This window comes from Aphelocoma coerulescens, chromosome 1A (genome assembly GCF_041296385.1).
Source record: "Aphelocoma coerulescens isolate FSJ_1873_10779 chromosome 1A, UR_Acoe_1.0, whole genome shotgun sequence".
In the NCBI taxonomy this organism is placed as follows: Eukaryota; Metazoa; Chordata; class Aves; order Passeriformes; family Corvidae; genus Aphelocoma; species Aphelocoma coerulescens.
In genome coordinates, this window is record NC_091014.1 from 14,627,297 (window position 1) to 14,646,577 (window position 19,281).

The window sequence follows — 19,281 nt, forward strand, 5'->3', positions numbered from 1 at the left end:
GGCTATTGACAGCCACGCCTCACTGCTGAGGCATGTGCAAGAACTGGCTGCACTTAGATTATGTTTTAAGTTGTGTGGGCACCCATGCAGTGAACCTTTAGTTTTTAATTCATAGAGAAGCAGTCAGCAAAACCAAAGTAGCATACAAGAGTACCAAGGAAACAGGAGGTTCCTGCATATGACAGTATTGTATGGACTACAGTAATTCTCATTTTCTCTGTAAGAACCAAATACAGGATTTCATCTGACAGTCATTTTATGTTCAGGCCATACTTTTTCCTGGTGTCTGACAGTAACAAGTTCTCCTTTGCTCTAGGGAATACAAACAATGCTACCAGTTATCCCAATGTTTGTTTTATTCTGCATATCATATGGAAAACATGTAAGTGTATTCCTTGGCTCAATTTTTACGAGAACCAACTCCTAAGAAGTTCAAGAGTTCTTCCTTTGCTTCTTGGTTTGAACAGCATAAATAAATTCACACTGCAGAGATAATATCACAAAGCAGCTTTTACTATTTACAGTGAAATTTCTCACTAACACAGAAGAAAGACAAAACCAGCTGCTTAAACACTTACTTAAGCCACCATTTTGACATGAATGAAGCAATAGTTTCTAAGTCCACACACACTCACATAAATGACATTTAATTACTGCTTTAAACCAGACTACAAAAATGAACAGAGCACTGCCTTTTGCCACCAACTGCAAGGTACAATTTCATAAGAAGGACAACAACCAAGAGAATATCTGCTCATGTCACATTTAAAGCAATGCAACTTTCCTCAGTTTAGCAGAACTACACCCAATTTGAGGTCTACTGAGAAGACAATCTAAAAACAGAACTTCTGATTTTCTGCTGCCCATCTTGTCCTACATCAATGCATCGTGTGTACTGACCAGTGGTCTCCTCCTACCTTATCCCATCCTTACCATTTTCTGTTAAATGTATTTTTTCTCTTTAGAACAGTTTTCAGAATGTAAGGTCTTCATTCCTTATTATTCATTCTTACTAAATTTACTTATTTGTTCTCCCCTCTCTAATTATGCAAGAACAATGACAAGGCATGCCAGAGACTGACACATACCCCAAGAGGTCTGGGATGGTGTCCAGAAAAATGACAGTCTAATTTATCAGATTCTTCAGCTCCATCCGCTTCTCCTTCATCACTGGACAATCTGCTCGTGATATCTCCTCCCATGGAAGGCAGTGGCAGTTCTGGTACATACCCACTGTGGTTTGAAGAACTGTTGCTGTTTATGCTATTTGCAGATGAAGGTCTAGAAGGAGAATATACATTTAAATCATCAGCAGTCAAAGGCTCTATAAACCTACCTGCTGGCATCAAGCATCAAAGCAAAAGATGCCAGAAATTATCAATGTAAAGAAGGACAGTAAAAGACATTGAATAGCTGACATTAGGTCTTGTCAGAAATATATTGTACGGTTGTCATCAAGTTAATGTTAGCAGAAGCACCCTTCTATTGCCTGAAATTTTAAATTTGTCATGAAGTTGGATTTCAGATCTTGAAAGAGGCAAAGTATATTTAAAACACAAATAAAAATCAGGTGTATAAAATCTTCTTACATGGAACCATTACTCTGCTACTTGATTAATCCCAAGGGTCCACTTATGAAATTATATTTCATACCAAAATCCTACTAAAATTAATGTACTAAATATAAGAGTGTTTAGCCGACACTCTCTACAGGTAGATTAGTGAGTGAAGTAACTGGGAGAACTCCTCACAGTGTGTAGGTTTTCTTTACCTTTGTCTAAAATGCAATAAAACAAAGTAGGAATGTCTTTGCACCACAGGGTGTGATGGTGCCTTGCCTTTCAAAAGTAGTTTGAAAACAGATTAGATTAGATTAGATTAGATTAGATTAGATTAGATTAGATTAGATTAGAAGTGGGGTGGAAAAGGTTCTCAATTACAGTCTGTACAACCAAGATTCTGGTTGTATGGAGTGCTCTGAAGCTGGAGGAGATGTCCACACTGGGCAAATTCTGCAAATGATTATTACCACAGGCCTGGGCCCTAGGGTGTATCACCGTGTTCCGCAGCCATAGGGAGGAGGAGGAGAGAAGATCCAGCAGGCAGGAACTGTGCAGCAAGATTGATTGATTGAATTATTTTACAAACTCTTTTATAGACTTTTTTCTTCATAGTCTAATTGGACAAAGGATCAGCCACCCCTTGGGGTGATTGGCTAAAATCCTAAAACATCCATTGTCAAAATATTTTTCTACTATACCATAAACAAGACTTTTCAAGGTTGCAGGTGGCTTGCTTGTTTACATACTCTGCTACCTCTTCTGTGAGAGAGAAAAGTCTCTCACGGACTTAGAAAATAGCAAGAAAATCCTTGCTAGCAGCATTTTTGTATCTACAGATGATCTTCTTCCATCCCATGAATTCCTGCTCTCAGGACAGAGCAGTCCTCCCCCAGCCTGTGGACAGGAGCCCTCTCCTGACCTGCGCTGGGACTGCTCACGGATGGCATGAGCACAGGACTGAGGCTGCAGCTGCTGGGATGTGTGAGTGCCCCGCAGCCCCCGCAGGGCTCGGCTGAGCCCCCGCGGTGACCCCGGCGGGCTGGGCCACCCGCAGCAGCAGAGCCGCAGGCCTGCTGGCCCCCACAGAGAGGCAGCAAGGCTGCCACGGCTGCTCTGAAACCAGGCAGGACAACCCAACAGAGGCACTGCAGCAGAAACAGAAATGCAGGCTGTACAAACACAACATACGACTGCTAAAATCCTCCTCCTTGAGTACTACTACCTCTGTAATTTCTGCTGCTGACTCTCATGGAATTGCATTCCAGTTTTGCGACTTTGACTGTAACACCTACTAAACCCAATCTGTACCTTTCTGTCTGTGCTCCTCTCTATGAAACGGCTGTGTAAGGTCACCTCTTTTACAAGAATTAGGCAGAGAAGCACAATTCATCTGTGGCTATTCTTTCATTGTCTTTTCACTCAAACCCTGCAAGGCCCACCTCTGCCACTGAAGGAATAAAACTTCATTAGGACTTGGTGGCCACACAGAAAACATAGGAAACAGCTGTCTCTGTAAGATCTGAGACAACAAATACAAGAAATATCTCTTTGAAATAGGGACTATTGTGGTAGGAAAAGTCCCAAAACGAGCACCCAATCCTGACCAAGGTTTCTGCAAGAAATGAATGATGAAAAAATGTAAATATGAACAAAGCCAACTAGTTTAGCTCTATGCACTCCAGCCAAAATTAGTACCAAAAAATCTCACAAATAAGAAAACATATGGGAAGTTTTCCAGAGGATAATCAGAATTCAGTAGCTCAAACACCTCACACTGTTTTTTGCAAAAGGATGCCTTCAGAAGTTTTCATTGTCCTTCTGAAGACTGTTTTTGTCCTTTCTAAGAAAAATCTTCAAAACAAGGGAAGACATGCTATGGACAGTTTCATATCAATAGTTTAAAATCCACACTAAATTACACCTTTTTTTACAACAATTCCATTGATGCAATTAGCAAAGTATTTCTGGAGAAAAATTCTACGTAAATGTGCAGAGTTTTACTACTAATACCTATACTGATTAATTTAAATAGACTTTTATTCTCAGCTGTGACCGAATGACTTGAATATAAACTTTCCTAATTATTACCGACAATTTTAGCCAAAAAATGCAGTTAGTCTGAGATTCTGAGCCAAAGGTGCACACTATTCCTTTCCTCATTCCCAATCAGATCACAGGCTACCATGGACAGAGTTAGGTTAACATAAGCTAGCAGAAATTCTTATATTAGTATGTTTTATTGTGCAATAGGCTAAAGAAGTATCAAATGCTTATAAAATGAGTTGTATGAAAGACTAAGAAATGTCTTACAGCACCTTCAGAATGCAACATTTCACACGGGAGAACTGCTTACCTTGGAAGTATAGAATTTGGTGGTCTAGATTTTGCAGGAGATGTTACTTTAGATTCTTGCCCAGAGTTCACTGAGGATCCTGACAGAGAGTCTTGTGCTGGTGTGGGCTGGCTCTGATAGCTTTCCCTTGCAGATGGTGGATGCTCTTTGTCTTTTGCAACTTCTTTTTCCCTGGATCGAGCTTTGTGTTCAGCTAGAAGGATGTCAAACTGTTTTTTACGGCCTGGAACTGCTCGTCGATGATTAAGTGAATGAGTCTAAAAATAGGGTGGTTAAAAAGCATTTGTGTGTGCATGACATTGTTTGTGAGTCCTCTACACTTCTGATACACCAATACTCTAAAAGATAAAATCTACTTCAAACAACTTTAGCCACAGTTAAGGAAATAAAACTGCTATTCCACATTATCTTTGATAATTTATAGTCATTCTTAAGAAATGCCAATGTCAAGGCTAAAATTACTTTTTGCAACAATTTTTATATAATAGAGACTATTGACTTACCTTTTCCAAGACGGAAAATAGAATTCCAGTAATTTTAAGATATTAAGAAAATAATTGTAGCTTTTAACTTACAATGAAAAACTTATTTCATTGGATTGAAAAACATGAATACATTTTAAAGCAAATTTAGCTGATCACCTCTACTGACAGGCAGCACATACACATACAAATGTTCCTTAGAAATGTCTCACATTGTAGCTACTTTTTGACACGGGAGTTATTACTATCACAAGGGCAGCCTCCAAGTAATTTATTATACAAAAATATGGTAATTTTTTTTTTACTAAAAACTGACTATACTTCAACATTGTTGCACAGATGAACCAAAGAAGGAGCATTTAAAATAATACTTGGGCTTCTAAATGAAACGTTAATGCTTTTTGCATAATAAAATGACAAGAAAAAAATCTTTTTAGAAATATCAGTGGAATAATGCAGATGCTCTGATTCAAAGAAACAGAATTACACAAAAGAATTACCTGAAGACAGCGCCTGAATACCATACCCATTGTCTGTAAGACAGGAGCAGGTATGACCTCTCAAACTACTGTGGTAGGATTTAAACTATAACAAAGCATCTGATATGTTATCTTCTAAGAAAAATACCTTGCAGGTGAGCGATCTTGTGCAAGGTTTCTTTGTTTCAGGATCCAGTACTCCACAGTGTTTATTTGGGTCAAATTCTCTTTCTGTTTGATGGGAGAATGAGAAACAAGAAAAAAATAGATCATTACAGAAGTTTTAATCAGAGTAGCTTACAATTTTTGCCTGTTAGAACTTAATTTAATCAGGCTCAACCTGAACCACTGATCCCAACCCCAGCATCCCATAACAGTGCTGTGTGCATCACTCATATAGTTGTGCATTTTTTTGTCTTTGCATGATTAAAGCCATTTAGAGCATGATTTCAGCCAAAGACTTCATGAAAGTAAGTCTGATTACAGTGGAGTGGCCCAAACAAAGGACCAAGCCAAATCCCTGCGACTTCAGTTTCCTCTCTAACTCTGGCTGCCTCCAAGGCCATGAAATACAGCATTTGCAGATCTGGCTCCTGAGCTGGGCTAACACACAAATGGTATCACAAGTACTTCAAACAACATTTCTCTGACATACTTACAAACTCTACAAAACAACCCATGGTTGATTGCTGGTGGCATTTTAAAATAAAATTTATCTAAATCTGTCCCCTAAAATAACATGTATGTTAGTTTTTATTTCCCTAAGTGAAGGGAGGGATGGAATTTAAAGTTTGCAGAGATTATGAAAAAAGGCATTTACATGAGTTCTACTCATGATTAACATTAAAAGTGCATTAATATTTAATATGCTATATTTGCATATTTAATTTCATTAATATTTTACTATTTCTATACCACAGATAGCATCACCTTCTTTAGGTTATGTTAATGTAATTTTAGGGTTTGCACTAAGAGCTGTAACAAAACAATGGATATAGACTTTTCATTTTACGCCATCAAAACCCTCTACCATTACCTTCATACACCTTGACAAATTATGGTGTAATTGGCAGACTGGTTTGCTTTTGTTTGATAAGGAAATATAAACTATTTGCCAAATCCTATTTTAACCATACAGTGGTGGTACATTCAGATATAATAAACATCCTGTACTCAAATACAACATTTAATCAGAGGATTTAAAAAATCTTTATAAACAAACAAATGGGAGCTAAGAGGGAGACAGTGATTCACAGCTGTGTTACAATGTTTTGACAGCATCACAGCAAGCAGAACAGCTGGAAGAAGAAAAGTAAGGACAAGCAGCTTCTGTTAGACAGCAACTGTCCTCCAGAGTTCACAATTACTAGCAGTTTTATGTATTCTGCTATATAGACCTAAAATGCTTATGCAAACATTAAATGGTTATGTTATTAACCTATTAGCAGAGCCATACAAAAAAGTGAGCTTGGGAAAACCAGCTGGCACAGTTTTTTTGGTGAAATCTACAAAGGGACTAAAATATGTTATAGGCAGTTGTAGTTTGTTTGGCATTTACAACACAACAGAAACACAAATGTAGCTGTGTATGACTTAATAGAATAACTATTTTTTTCGACTTAATAGATGAAAACACATGTTCATAAACTAAAGGAGTTAGTTACTCCTGGGATTTGAGTGTAAGATGTTCCTATTACAGTTTCCTGAATCACCCCCTGAAAATCTTCAATGCAAATTAAAAAAAAACACACTAAAGAGACAATATGGACTAATTAATATGCCTTCAAATAAAAAGTCCTGAGGGCAATTATAAGGCTATGGAACACGTTCTGAAAGTCACCAAGCAAGGACTGCTTTGGACCAACAGGGAAACATCAAAAATCAAAAGTGCTCCGGATTGGTACTTGTCAGTAAGAGGCCCAACCAGAGGACTGATAATAGCAAAGCCAGTTATTAAGAAAACATATACAGATAAAATCAACATAAGGAATTACAAGAGGAAAGAGTGGAAGCCTCTGCCATTGACTGAACAACAAAATAACATGCTTTCCCTGAGAAACAGAAAACACTGAGCAAACAGGGAATCACTTCTCCTGGCTGAAGTGTGCGTGGCTGTTCCAGAGAATTCATGAACATCTAATTGCCAGCTACAGACATGCCTGGTTTGGGCACCACACTACATAAAACTTAACACCTTCTTTTCAACACCAAAATGCAGCTTCTGGCTACTGTGTTAGGAAATGTGGAGTGTGGGAACCCCCAGATCCCTATGCACAGGCACAGCTTGAGAAAGCTGTTTCTCTGGAATGGATTCCACTTCTTCATGTTCAGTGGACAAAGTGAAGAGCATTTGTTATAACCTACCTAGAGAAGAGCAAGGGCCAAAACTGAGCTGTGACAAACCCCTGTTTTCAACATAACAGGTTTTTTTGGTGTAAGCTGGGCATCTGCATTCTTTAATGTCATCCCAAAGAGAACAAGAACTAAGGGAGATTTAGGAAAAAAAAAATTTTTTTTGTAGTTTGCTACTAGGAAACACTGATCCACTTATGCTGGGCAGCTACAGACTGTCTTTTGTGGTTCTGCAAGCTGTTTCCTCTCTCTCAACAAGGACAGTGCTCCTGAAAAGAGGGCAGGTTCATTCATCACCCAAACAACCACAAGCTCTCAGCAAAGAAAAAAAACAAACCTCAATCACAGTCAGGGAAATGGTGTGAGAGAGAGTAGAGGTTGCTAAAAAGGGAAGGAAACAGATACAAACTGGCCAAATTTATTATGGAGCTTCAAAAATTAACATCTGTACAGCTCCAGGGCAGCAGACTGAGGGAAACCTAAACCCCTGAGCTGCAGTTTCATCCTTTTCATGTGAAATGAATGAAATTATGTGATCTCTCCAATAATCATCTCCAACAATCAACCTTCCAAGATCTTTCTCTCAGCCTTTGCACAGTCCTGTATAATAATGGAGAGGAATCCATCATAGTGACAAACAATCTACAGGCAATTCATCTCCAGTGCTCTCAGGACTTCTACGATTTGCATCATCCCTAAATTACTGTGTTCCTGCATCAATACTCAAGGCAATGGTACCAAGACTGAACAGATCACAAATCTGATCATGACAGAGGAGCAGTAAAAAAAGGTCTCAGTTCTGTGTATTTGTTAACCATACAAAAGTAAACACATGGCTATCCAGGTGCTCAATCAGTCCTGTGCAGAGATTTCCACTATGCTCCCTAGCCTGGAAGACACTGCAAGTCAGAGCTTAGAGAAAGAACAGTGCAAGAGTCAACTCCCCAGAAAAAGCCAGCAAGCTGAAGGAATGCCCTACAGAACTGATTCTCCTTTATGAATGCATTTCTGCAAGCACTTGCACAGAAATGTACAAGTATCACCTGCAGCCCTGCAGTGGTAAGTGGTGACATGAGGAAAACCACTAACAGTTTCAACTGCTCAAGGAGGAATTCTGAATTGATTAGCTAAATTAAGCATCTAAACCATTACAGGACATAATAGGTTAAAAGGAAGTAATACTCTAAATTAACTGTAAAATAAAGAGAGTTTTTATTAGAATAATATATTGGATCTTAAAAAGTGAAATGTAAGGGTTAAAGTCTAATCTTAAGCTACTTTCTTGTAACAATTTTCATTTTGTGAAAAGCTATAAATGAACAACAGGACTGTTTTCCTATATGCCACCTTAACTAGTTAAGAAAGCAATCAGTGTACTGAATCCTTTCAGGCAGTGGCATTGTTCCATGCCCCACACAACCCTAGCAAACACCTCACACTGGTCTGAAATCCAGCCAGGGTAGCAGTACCATAGGCTAACTGCCAAATTTGAGAAAATGAAAAAAATAAACCTGATATTTGGGCAAAAAATAGGACACACTCATTAACTGGAAATGAAAGCATTTATCTTGTACAACTTATGCTGGTTCATAACTAGTGCACATTTAGAAATCATGTGAACTAACTTTGTGCCAAAGTGACGATCTAATGTGGATCATGCTGCCATTAGCAAAATTAGCCTTTCAGTACACACAAGAAGTTCCTGCCCGAGTCACAAAGTACTGCCAGCTGATGAATAGACCCTGCACAGCTTCTGCAGCCATAAACTTGAGTCAGTTATTTTTGCTTTTAAAAAAACGTAAAATAAAATCCCTCAAAACACTTTGTTTCCTTTCATTCCTTTCAGAGCAAAAATCTGTTTGCAGCTTTTGGGTGCAAATTCTCTCCTCAGTGCCAAACAGCTGGCATGGGTCACCTCTGGGGAACTCCACAGAAAATAGTTCTTCCTCCCAGTGGATGGCAACCTTTCTAATGGAGCCTCTGCCCTCCCACAATGTGGCATTCTGTGCTTTGGTGGCAGGTTGAGACAGGGACCTGCATCCTCAAAACTACCCTGCCTAAGGCCATCCAGGGCATTTCCCACTTAATGCCATTTCAAGGCATTTCCCACTTAATGCCATTTCCTCAACTCCACTGTCCTGTCTTCCTGAGAAAGATCAAGATCTTCATGCTAGAACCATTGCCACTCATATGTGAGTTGCAGGGGGAGAGGGGTGAAGGGAAATTATGACTTTTAACACTTCGCCAGCATTTCCTATATCTCCTTAAGAATTTTCTTGTATCTAAAACCAAAAAAAAAAAGATTATTTAAAAAATCATGACTTGGAGGATAAACCAATGTCTTGAACCTGTTCAACTGTTCAACTTGATCATGACCAAACCAAAATCCCCCAATCAAGGCATACTTTCTTTTGTTGTAAACAGAACCAAATCCCATAATGGCTTGAAGAAGTCTACTGCCCTTCTGTTTTAATGAATTTACTTCCTTAAAAATTTGTATTTGGCCTGTTTACCAGTAATTTCAAGCTAAACAGAATGTGTACTTTGAAAATACTTTACACATGCTAAGAGTGTGAAAGCTTTCATTTTCATACATGCAAACCAGCATCTTACATCAAAAAAATCCAACCAAACCCAGAATTTTATTATCTGCATTATGAGCTATAGAAGCATTAACAAAGAAAGACAGACTACCACAAAAGGTGAACTACAACATCACTCACCTGAAAGTCTTTTGTAAGGCTTGTTACTGCTTTTTGTGCCATTTTGGTGTTTCTTGTCTATTGATGGAGCTACAATTCCTTTGCCGTTCAGAATCTTTTCTGGTGATGGTGGCACTGACTTGGATGTCAAACCAGATTTAACCGAAGTTGGAGCAGTTATGCTGGATGAAGAAGCTGAGGAGGAGGTGATGGTGGTAGTGGTTGCAGAATTCATTTTAACATTGGCACCATCTGCCTTCACTAGGTTAGGAATTTTCTCTAGACTGACTACTGGAACAGGAACGCTGAAAGATCAAAGAAAAATATTCAAGTGGTATTTTCTGTACCAAATATTTATGGTCACTTAATCCCCTTCCACAGATACAAAAATTTTGATGCAAGTGACATAGTGTGTTAAGACCAGGCTAAAATTAAATACTTGGTACCAGTATTGACTATTTTTGTTCAATCAGGTGTTTACAAAGTCAGGCATCTGTAAACCCTGGCAATGTAGAGAATTATGAAAATGAACCTTTGTATTTTCTTTAAGATCCAATCCCCTACTATTCATAAGCAAAATCAGTATTTAGTACTAAGCAAAACATAGCCCTTACAAATATGGTCTCATGCCTTTAACACAAGCACATACCAGATACGTGTATGGTATACCAAACTCACCATGATAATGAAGCAGTTTGCTAATAATATTTTTAAACAAACACAAAAATAGTTAATTTGCTCAGATGTGTCTGAATGACATATAAGTACTGGAAACAAGGACAAAAGAGATTTTAAGCACAGAAATCTTCACAGCTGACCCTTTAAAAGTATTAAAACCTTTGATGATTTGAGCATTACTACAGTGTATTTTAATAAAATCTTAGGGACTTAAAAATAAAAATTCTCAATATAATTATTAAGTTGTAATTATTATAAATTAGTTGGCTCTTTTCAGACTAAAGTTTGCAGTAACTAACTTCCTCTAACTTAACTACCACCACTGCCTATTTGTGACACTAACAAACACTACCTTCTCAATTTGGCAGCAAAAAAGATTGAGACAAGTGATTTTCAACAAGTCACAACGGCATTTTAACATTTCTGGGTTCTATCTGCATGAAGAAATATCCAATGATAGCTTTTTATCTACTCAACAGCTCCAAAACTGGATCTCTTGTGAGTACCAGTGAATATATAAATTATATACCCCTCCCTACTGAAACAAACCCAAATAAAAAATATTACATAATACATGTATGGTTAGGGACTTCTCCCCATTCACAACTCACACATAATTTCAGTCTTTTGTGTCTGAAAAATGGCACCTTTGCTGCACCTTTCTACAGAAGGAATGTTTAACAGGTGTGGAGTTTTCACAATCAGAAAAAGATGACTTTGAGATGGCATTCTCCATAGGACACACTTTGGAAACATTGAGCAGGGTCCAAAATAACTCAAGTCTTGACTTTCCTGGGCTCCTACAAACCTCTGTTTCTCTGTAGCTGCTGAAGACGATAAACCTTATTCTAAGGGTATTTTAGCATAGGCAAATGTACAAACTTTGATAGAAACAATAAGTATACACAACTACAAAGAAGATTCAGACACCAAGACATTTTCTGGAGGTGGAATTAAATGATATAAAACCTCTATCTCCTGTGATACCATAAACATAGCAGTCGGTTACTCAGAATATAGATGAAGTAAAGTGTAGAACAGTGGCCAGTAACTAAGCAAAAAATCTACCTTGCTCTCAAAATCAGAACTGTGTTAAGTATTTCACTGAATGCAAACATGTAGCTATGAAAGGGAGGATTTGATCCTCTCCTTTTTTAAACTGCTCTGAATTTATTAAGTTAAATGGCAGGCAAAAATTGTAACATCTCAGCATGGGAATTATTATGTTTTTGTGTTTAAACAGATGGCAATTACATTTTCTGAAAATAGGAGAATTTTACTCTACATTAAGTAGTTCTACCATACATAAACTATACAAAAACATACGAACAAATGTTCATGCCCAGTTTCTAAGATCAATCTTAATTCAAAATGCTGATACACTGAAAAAATCAAGTGTATTATCCGGTCTAGTAGTGAAATAGGGTTAATAAAAACGAACAGGGTTTCTCTGTTTTGCAGTGTTCAGAATCTCAAATCCTAGGGCACGTATGGATGGATCACTGTGATAATGAAAAATGCCCAGGGGAGTGAAGCTTTTTGCTTCATTTTGTTACAGATCAACAAGTCAACCTTCATTATGCATTTCATTGTAGTGTAGAAGAAAATAGAAAAAGACTCCAGTATTTGTGGACACACACATTCTATAGGATTCCTGGCGCTCTATAGTAAATTATTTATGATTTCAGAAGCTACAGATGATAATTTCTCTCTCTCTTTTGCTGCATTCAGCAGTGACGATTTCTAGTTTAATCTTAGCATAAAACATAAAGATGAATTTATAACCAAATGGCAAATTGGAAGGTCCACAGGACCAGTGACTATAGTCAACTACTAAGGTCTAAAAAAGTAAACAAATCACCAATGTTTATATCTATATCTGATGGTTAGAAAGAATTCTTTTCCCAAGCAGATTTTTTTTGAGTTAAAATTGAGGATTCATTTTAAAAGTTTGTTAGAAAAATAAAAATCAGGTTTATAGTCTTTTTATTACATTTAAAAAGGTATTTTTCAACAAAAAGCTTGTTTAGATGTTTTTAAAGACAGCTGTTGAAAGGGAAAATTAGGAAAACAACATGCAACGAACATAAAAAGTGAGGTGTAGTGGGTTCGGTTCGAAACCGGGCTGAAAAAAATCTGTATTCACTACAGACAAGTTTACTTTTTTTGACAAAAGAAACTCAAATAAGAATAGCAGTATCTACCTAAAAGACAATAAAACAGTTACCACCAAAGCAAACATGTCAGAAACATTCCTTATTTCTTCTGTACTAAGAAGGAAATAGGATACCTCCCTCCAGCCAGATAAAAATGCTTTTTGATTCTTTCAGTAAGTGCAAAGTGCCAGCTGAAAAATAATGATTGCTTTTTTTCTTTTTACATAAGGGAATCTGCATAATGTGGCTATGGGTTCTAAAAGAATTGGAGAGATATTGGGTCTCAGCATTTTAATTTCTAACTGAATCTTGGAATCTTGGAGAAGGTAGCTGAGTGCTGCTCTTGCATCCATGCTGAAAACCCACACTGAAGTGTCTCAGAAGAAATAACGGAAAAGCTAATAAAAATAAACCAATAAACAATAAGTTGACATGGTTTTGCTGAGAATCACACCCTGGCAAAGAAATATGGTTTCAGTTTTTGATGAGATTACCAATTTAGCTGACAAACATAACTATGAAAATGTTCTAATTTTTGAAAGGCATTATAAAACACAAATAAGAACAATTTAAAAGCAAATGTTAAACAATACGAAATTCAAACCTAGTTTTTCTGAGATTTATGATTCATTACTAGCGGCATTTTTAGCCATCATTACCAAGTTTGACATGAACGAAAACTTCAGCGGGCTTGAGAAATAAAGATAAGATTACTGGTGATAACATTTGCTGATGGAATCAGGATTGAGGGGAATTAAATAATGAAGAGACAAAGTTATAAAAAGCAGTATGGAGTATTTGGTAAAGTTCATTAACTCAAAGAGACATTTTAATACAATGGAATGTAAAGTTACACATGAAATAACAAGCTGTTCAGTCTGCAGCGAAATACAGGGAAACAACACCCTGGAAAATAGTGACAAAAATACTTAGTGGTCACAGTGAATAAGCAATATGAGGCTTTATTGTATTGTTGTGCTTATAACAAAAAAGGGATATGGGAGGTAAGAAATAGTTTTCCCACATCCCTGTTTATACTGATATTGGAATATGGCTTCCAGTGTTGCTGACCAGTGGTACAATACCAATGTTGATGAATTAGAAGGGAACCAGAAAAAGGCTCAAAAATGAGGGGTACACAAAGTGCATGATCATGACAGGCTTTAGAAGCTCATTCTCTTTTTCAAATAAGGTAACATTTCCTTCTGTTTTCTCATGCTTTGTCAGGCAGTTGGACTAAATGATCATTGTAGGTCCCTTCCAGCAAGCAAGAAAAATAATTGTAGTATGTCACAACACTTCTCATCCCTGCAGCTCCTTTTACTTCCTTTCTCCTGGCCTTTAAAAATTATTTCTCCTTCCTGTTACGCAATTTTTCAGGGTTTATGTTTTGCTCATTTGTTTTAATTCTAAAAGCTCAGCCTCTAGTTCAACTCTTCAAATTTGTGAGAAAAGAAATTCACAAACATTGAAAAACATAAAACATTGCTCTATTCTGCATTGCTGGGATTGCTTCTACAATGTACAAAGTGTTTGTGATTTAATGTCAGATTATATGGTCCAAGTTAACTCTGCTGAGTTTTGCTTCCATGCTGCAGTAGGAATATCCTTAAATCATGACTATCTTCTCTTTCTCAGCCACAGTATGAAAAATGGTATTTTTTAACACAAAGAAATAAAGAGCAAGAGATAATTAAAAAATACTTTGAAAAGTGACAATATAAATTTTAAAGGATTGCCCACAGGTATACCTTTGGGATCCTTTTTCTGTTTACAGAAAGAGTCAGTTTTTTCTGTGTTGATGAAAACCACATCATTTCCATCTCTTTTTTTTTTTTTTTCAGAACTTCTGGCAGGCTAAACTTTGTGGAGGGTGGCCAAGGAGACCTGCTTCATCTGGTATCTCAGGGCTAGCTTGCTTCAACACTTTAACCTAATTTTATATTGCCTTAGGATCATGGATAGGTGGAAATGAACATCCTGTAGCATCACAGCATCTAAATCCTCCATGGCAGCACCCAGAAGCGTGCTAGGGCACAAGCGAGGCAGCATCCTTCAGGCAGGTCAGCAATGAGGAAGAGAGCTCCTGGCTGCAGGAGTACTTTTTATAAAGGGTAAGCATCTGAGCTATGTTTACTAATTATTATCATTTGTTCATTATTACTGTTACTACTACTAATTCTTTTTCTCCCCATTTTCTACCCTTCTGCTATACCCATTACCACCCTGACTCCAAACTACAAAAAATGATGGTTTGCATTTCTCTTGTGCACAGTGCAGTGGTGCTCCAGCTCTGCTCCATCTTTAAACACTGCTGTATTAATAGCAACGATGGTAGAGATACAGGGGGAAAAAAATCAGAACTGACAGATATTTCTGGATGATGTATTCACAATAATACTTTATATTCCAACTACAAGAAGGGAAGTATTAAAACAGCAGCTAAAAAATGAAACTGCTCCAGATTTCTTTTATCTGATCATCCCAATCACGATTTTTAAAGCATTAGCCATGGAGCAACCTGAATCTCTGTAGCACATCTTAGAACAACACAGGACATGAACAAGAGAAAGAGCTACTTGGTCAATGGCTAAGATGGTGCCTCAACCAAAACTATAACAAATTTAACAAGAGAAGTTGGATCTACATGAAGGCAAGCACAGCAACAGATAGATCTACTGGGCTTTGCTGTTGCAGAGGCCATTCCCAAAATTCTAATTGCAACAACTAAAATTTAAAGGAGATGTTGTACAAAAGAATCAGGCAAGCCTAACAAAGGTTGCTCCAGGTCTGAAAAGAAATCATTAAAGTGATATAATTCCTGAAATAAGCTAATTTGACAATTTTCTGGAAGAACCTATGTCAAATAAATGCTTGGTATGAGATTACAATGTAACAGAAAAAAGCATTGAAGAACTGGAAGCTTCTGAGGATGATAAACCACAACACACTTGGATACACCATGAATGCTATTTGCATTTTTGAGACAAATGTTTCTGAGTCAATTGAGAATTTCTTTCTGAAAGATAAGACAGGAAATTCTATGGCTTGTACAGGCAGCTGAATGGAAGACAGAATCTTAAAAAATAATAAATTCATGAATAATTTCACCTTAAATCAGATCCGCTGAATATTTGCTAAGATTCTTAATAAATATTATAATCCTCTATGGAATTGGAACAAACACTTTCTTCTGTAACAGCTGTCAGCTCTCTATAACCTGTGATAATTATCAGACAGATTTTATTCTTTAACAAGCCATGTAATCTAAGGCACTTAACACTATATTTTGCAAGACAATTTCATTGATCTTCACTTCAGATTGTTTGTGATTTGCTATGTGGTAATTACAGTATCTTTAACTACTACATGCCTAATTTTTCCCCAAAAACAAACCAAAATTGCAGTACTATCTCCCAGCAGGGCTGCAAGAATTAGGCAATTCTTGGGTACAACTACTGTCATATTCATTGCCAAACAATCAACAGAGCAATACAACACTTTTAAATGGTTAAATCTACCTTGTTAATCATCAGTAAATATTTAGGATGTTCCCAATAGAGGGAAAAGGGATTGGTGGAAATGCTCAGTTATTTTGTTCCCTTCCAGCTTTTACTGACTGCCAGAATGCCATCTGTTGCCAGAACGGAAGATATTGTTTATAGATTCAGTTAGTCTGCTGAAATGTGGATATATAAGTTGCTGTCTGTAACAGGAGGAGAAATAGGTTTATAGTCAATACTGTTAATACTCTGAAGTTCTTTCTGATTTTCTTTTAATTAGACTTAGAATCCTCTTTTATAAAATTTATTAAATTGTATAAAATTCCCCTCCAACATTCAGAAAAAAAGTCACTATTCAGTCAATAATATTTGGTTTCAAGTAGTAAATGAGGCACTAACACACAGATGAGACAGAGGCTATTCTGCTATTCTAGTTAACGTGTGAGTGCATAGTCTAAACAATCAGATTTTCTATTTACAGAATTTTATACCATAATTTCCCACAAGGCTCATCATGCTTAAAAAGATGGTGGGTTCAGATTTATAGGAAGAATATATTTTGATCAAGTTTGTTCCAGTGCAAGGTAAATTCTACAGCTAGGCAGAGGCTGCTGTCTTTGAAATCATGCCAACTTGTGCACTTATCAGGCAGAAAGCATGAGCTATTCCTTTAACATAATTTGAGTTTATTCTTTGTCTCATGAGTGAATGGTTTGCATTAAATGGTTTACTGTTTTAAGGCAGTTGTGTACCTTAAATCATGACCTTCTTATGCTAGATATGACATATAAAAGGGAAGGATCTGTATAAAGTAAGTAGATAAATCTTAAGAAAAAGGAAGTCTCACTATCTCAAATTTACAGACAGAGAACTGATGCTGAAGAGACCAAGGTGTAACAGAACCAGGAACTCAACCCAGATCTCAACTCACCAACCTAATGCCCTAATCTCAAAGCATCTTTCCTGTAGATAATAAAGACAAAATGGTTTCTTAAGGGATAAAATAGTGACCCAGTTCTGCTGTCATTTATATTTTTGCAACTCTGCTGCTATCATCACAGTCACGGGAGGATGGGCACGGCAGTCTCGGAGCCTGTATGTGTATATATATCACAGTACATGATGTAAGACACCCCAAAAATAGTGATTTTTGCAGCCAGAATTTTCTTGTCATCTTATAAGGCACCAAACATTATCAAAATACAGAATGAACTCCAACAGCAGCTGCTATTGAAGATAATTGACTATAACCAGTAAGTTTTCATGAACATCAATTAAGCCAACATTAAGAACTCAGCAAAAATTATCCTGTTAAACTGTTTAAAAGCATCAGTTCTAAGTGCTGATAGTGTAATGGAAGATGGACCTTAAAGACAGCAAACTGGGTCAACACCGCACTTGCTATATGCATCTTACAAAAACACATTTGATGGAACATTGAAAAAGTAATCCAGTCCTTCTTGCTCTTCCTAGATATAATTTTTTTCTTCATTTAAAAATACCCCAGTTTCCTCCCTTAGAAACACAGAGGCTTAAAATGTAAACTCAGGTAAAATGAGAATATGGATTTTTTTGATGATTCTGATATATACATAGAGATACTTTGAACACCAATATCTTTGGCAACTATTATTTTGGTACTTACCATGGTTTATCCCGTGACACTTTTGAAGGAAAGACTGTGTGCTGTTTGCTACTGGAGGTAAGTAGATTGTCTTTGGGCGTTTTGAATGGCTTTGAGTTGCTGCTGACAGGGTTATGGCCGCTGATACAGGATTTCGGTTTCATCTGTACTAGGGATGTCCTGGAATTACAGGCTGGAGAAGCTGGAGAAGGGGAAGGTTTACACATTGAACCGTGTCTTCGTTCTGTAACAGAAAAGGAATTAATTTTACAACATGTCATAGGCTAAAATTAAAAATATAAGTCAGGAGAGAGGAAATTGTTCTTCTCTATGCTAGTTACAACGATTTGCATCACTCCAAAGAACACCAGTTCATTACTGTTGTGAATGTAATCAAGCCAAATGATAATTAGAGAAAATCAGTTCTATGAAGTGCTCTGAAAAAAATGTAAAAAATAGTAAAATAAATGGCAATAATCTACCAGAAAATCTGTGTGAGGTGCACTTGGTGTCCCAGCTACTTCACGCCACGAAGAAAGAAGAGTATGTAACAGCTAAGACAACTCAATAAAATGCTCTGTGACAGACATGAGATTGCTCCTACAATGGTTTAAGATGAATTCATGTGACCTGGTTATTGGGCAGTTTTCTTTATTACTAACTTGTTCCAATTTTAATGAGAAACTATAAGGAAAACAACAGGAAGATTGAAAAGTAGCAAAAGGTCTACTGCTCCCAGCCCTTCCAGAGAGGTGGGCTCTGCCTCATTCACTTGGTTATCTCCAAGCACCATTCAAGGTAAAAGGTTTTTTTTTTCCACACACAGCAAATGGCACGTGCAAAAAAAACCCCAGGAAGTTTTTGTCTCAGTAACAAACGTGCCATCCGGAGGTCAGCACTGCTCGCACTCGCACCAGAGACCTCTCAAGCACTGCAAAAATGCAAGGCCTGAGTGACCCCACACAAGACAGACAGGCCTCAGTGAAATTGGTTTGGTTTGGTTGGTATTATTATTTTTTAAAATATAAATGTCCTATCCCTCATATTGTTAAGTAGAAAGACTGCTTTGGCCATTCTTTACAAATCATATCTTTCTCCAGAGTAGAAGTGCCAATGCTTGGCCAACCGGCTGCATCAGTGTGCAGCAAGCAACAGGCTTGTGCTGCGAACTTCAGCACAACTACAAAATACTACAAGAAACAGGAGCTGACTTTTGCTATAAGATTTTTGAGGGGTGCTGTAGGTCTTGAACAGTCCTGTCAGCCCTATTTGTGAAGCACCCTTTCCCCAGCCCGCTGACCCTGCAGCAAGCCAGCCCTGGTGCTCCCTAGCCAAAGGCAGCAGCGGGCAGCACAGACGGGCTGGGGGAAGAGGAATTTTCCAGTCAGCA

General features: G+C 37.4%; 1 protein-coding gene across 7 annotated transcripts in view; it reads right to left on the reverse strand.

The window, feature by feature from the left end:
• ATXN7L1 (ataxin 7 like 1) overlaps positions 1-19,281 on the reverse strand; it is a 114,039-nt gene that overhangs the window by 14,430 nt on the left and 80,328 nt on the right. For all 7 annotated transcript variants that reach the window (XM_068994651.1, XM_068994631.1, XM_068994641.1 and 4 more), the window contains 5 exons: positions 17,913-18,135; positions 9,952-10,235; positions 5,025-5,107; positions 3,916-4,172; positions 1,089-1,281 (listed from right to left, as the gene is read on the reverse strand). In XM_068994651.1, the coding sequence (XP_068850752.1) occupies positions 1,089-1,281; positions 3,916-4,172; positions 5,025-5,107; positions 9,952-10,235; positions 17,913-18,135 (1,040 nt within the window). The remainder of the gene's footprint in view (positions 1-1,088; positions 1,282-3,915; positions 4,173-5,024; positions 5,108-9,951; positions 10,236-17,912; positions 18,136-19,281) is intronic.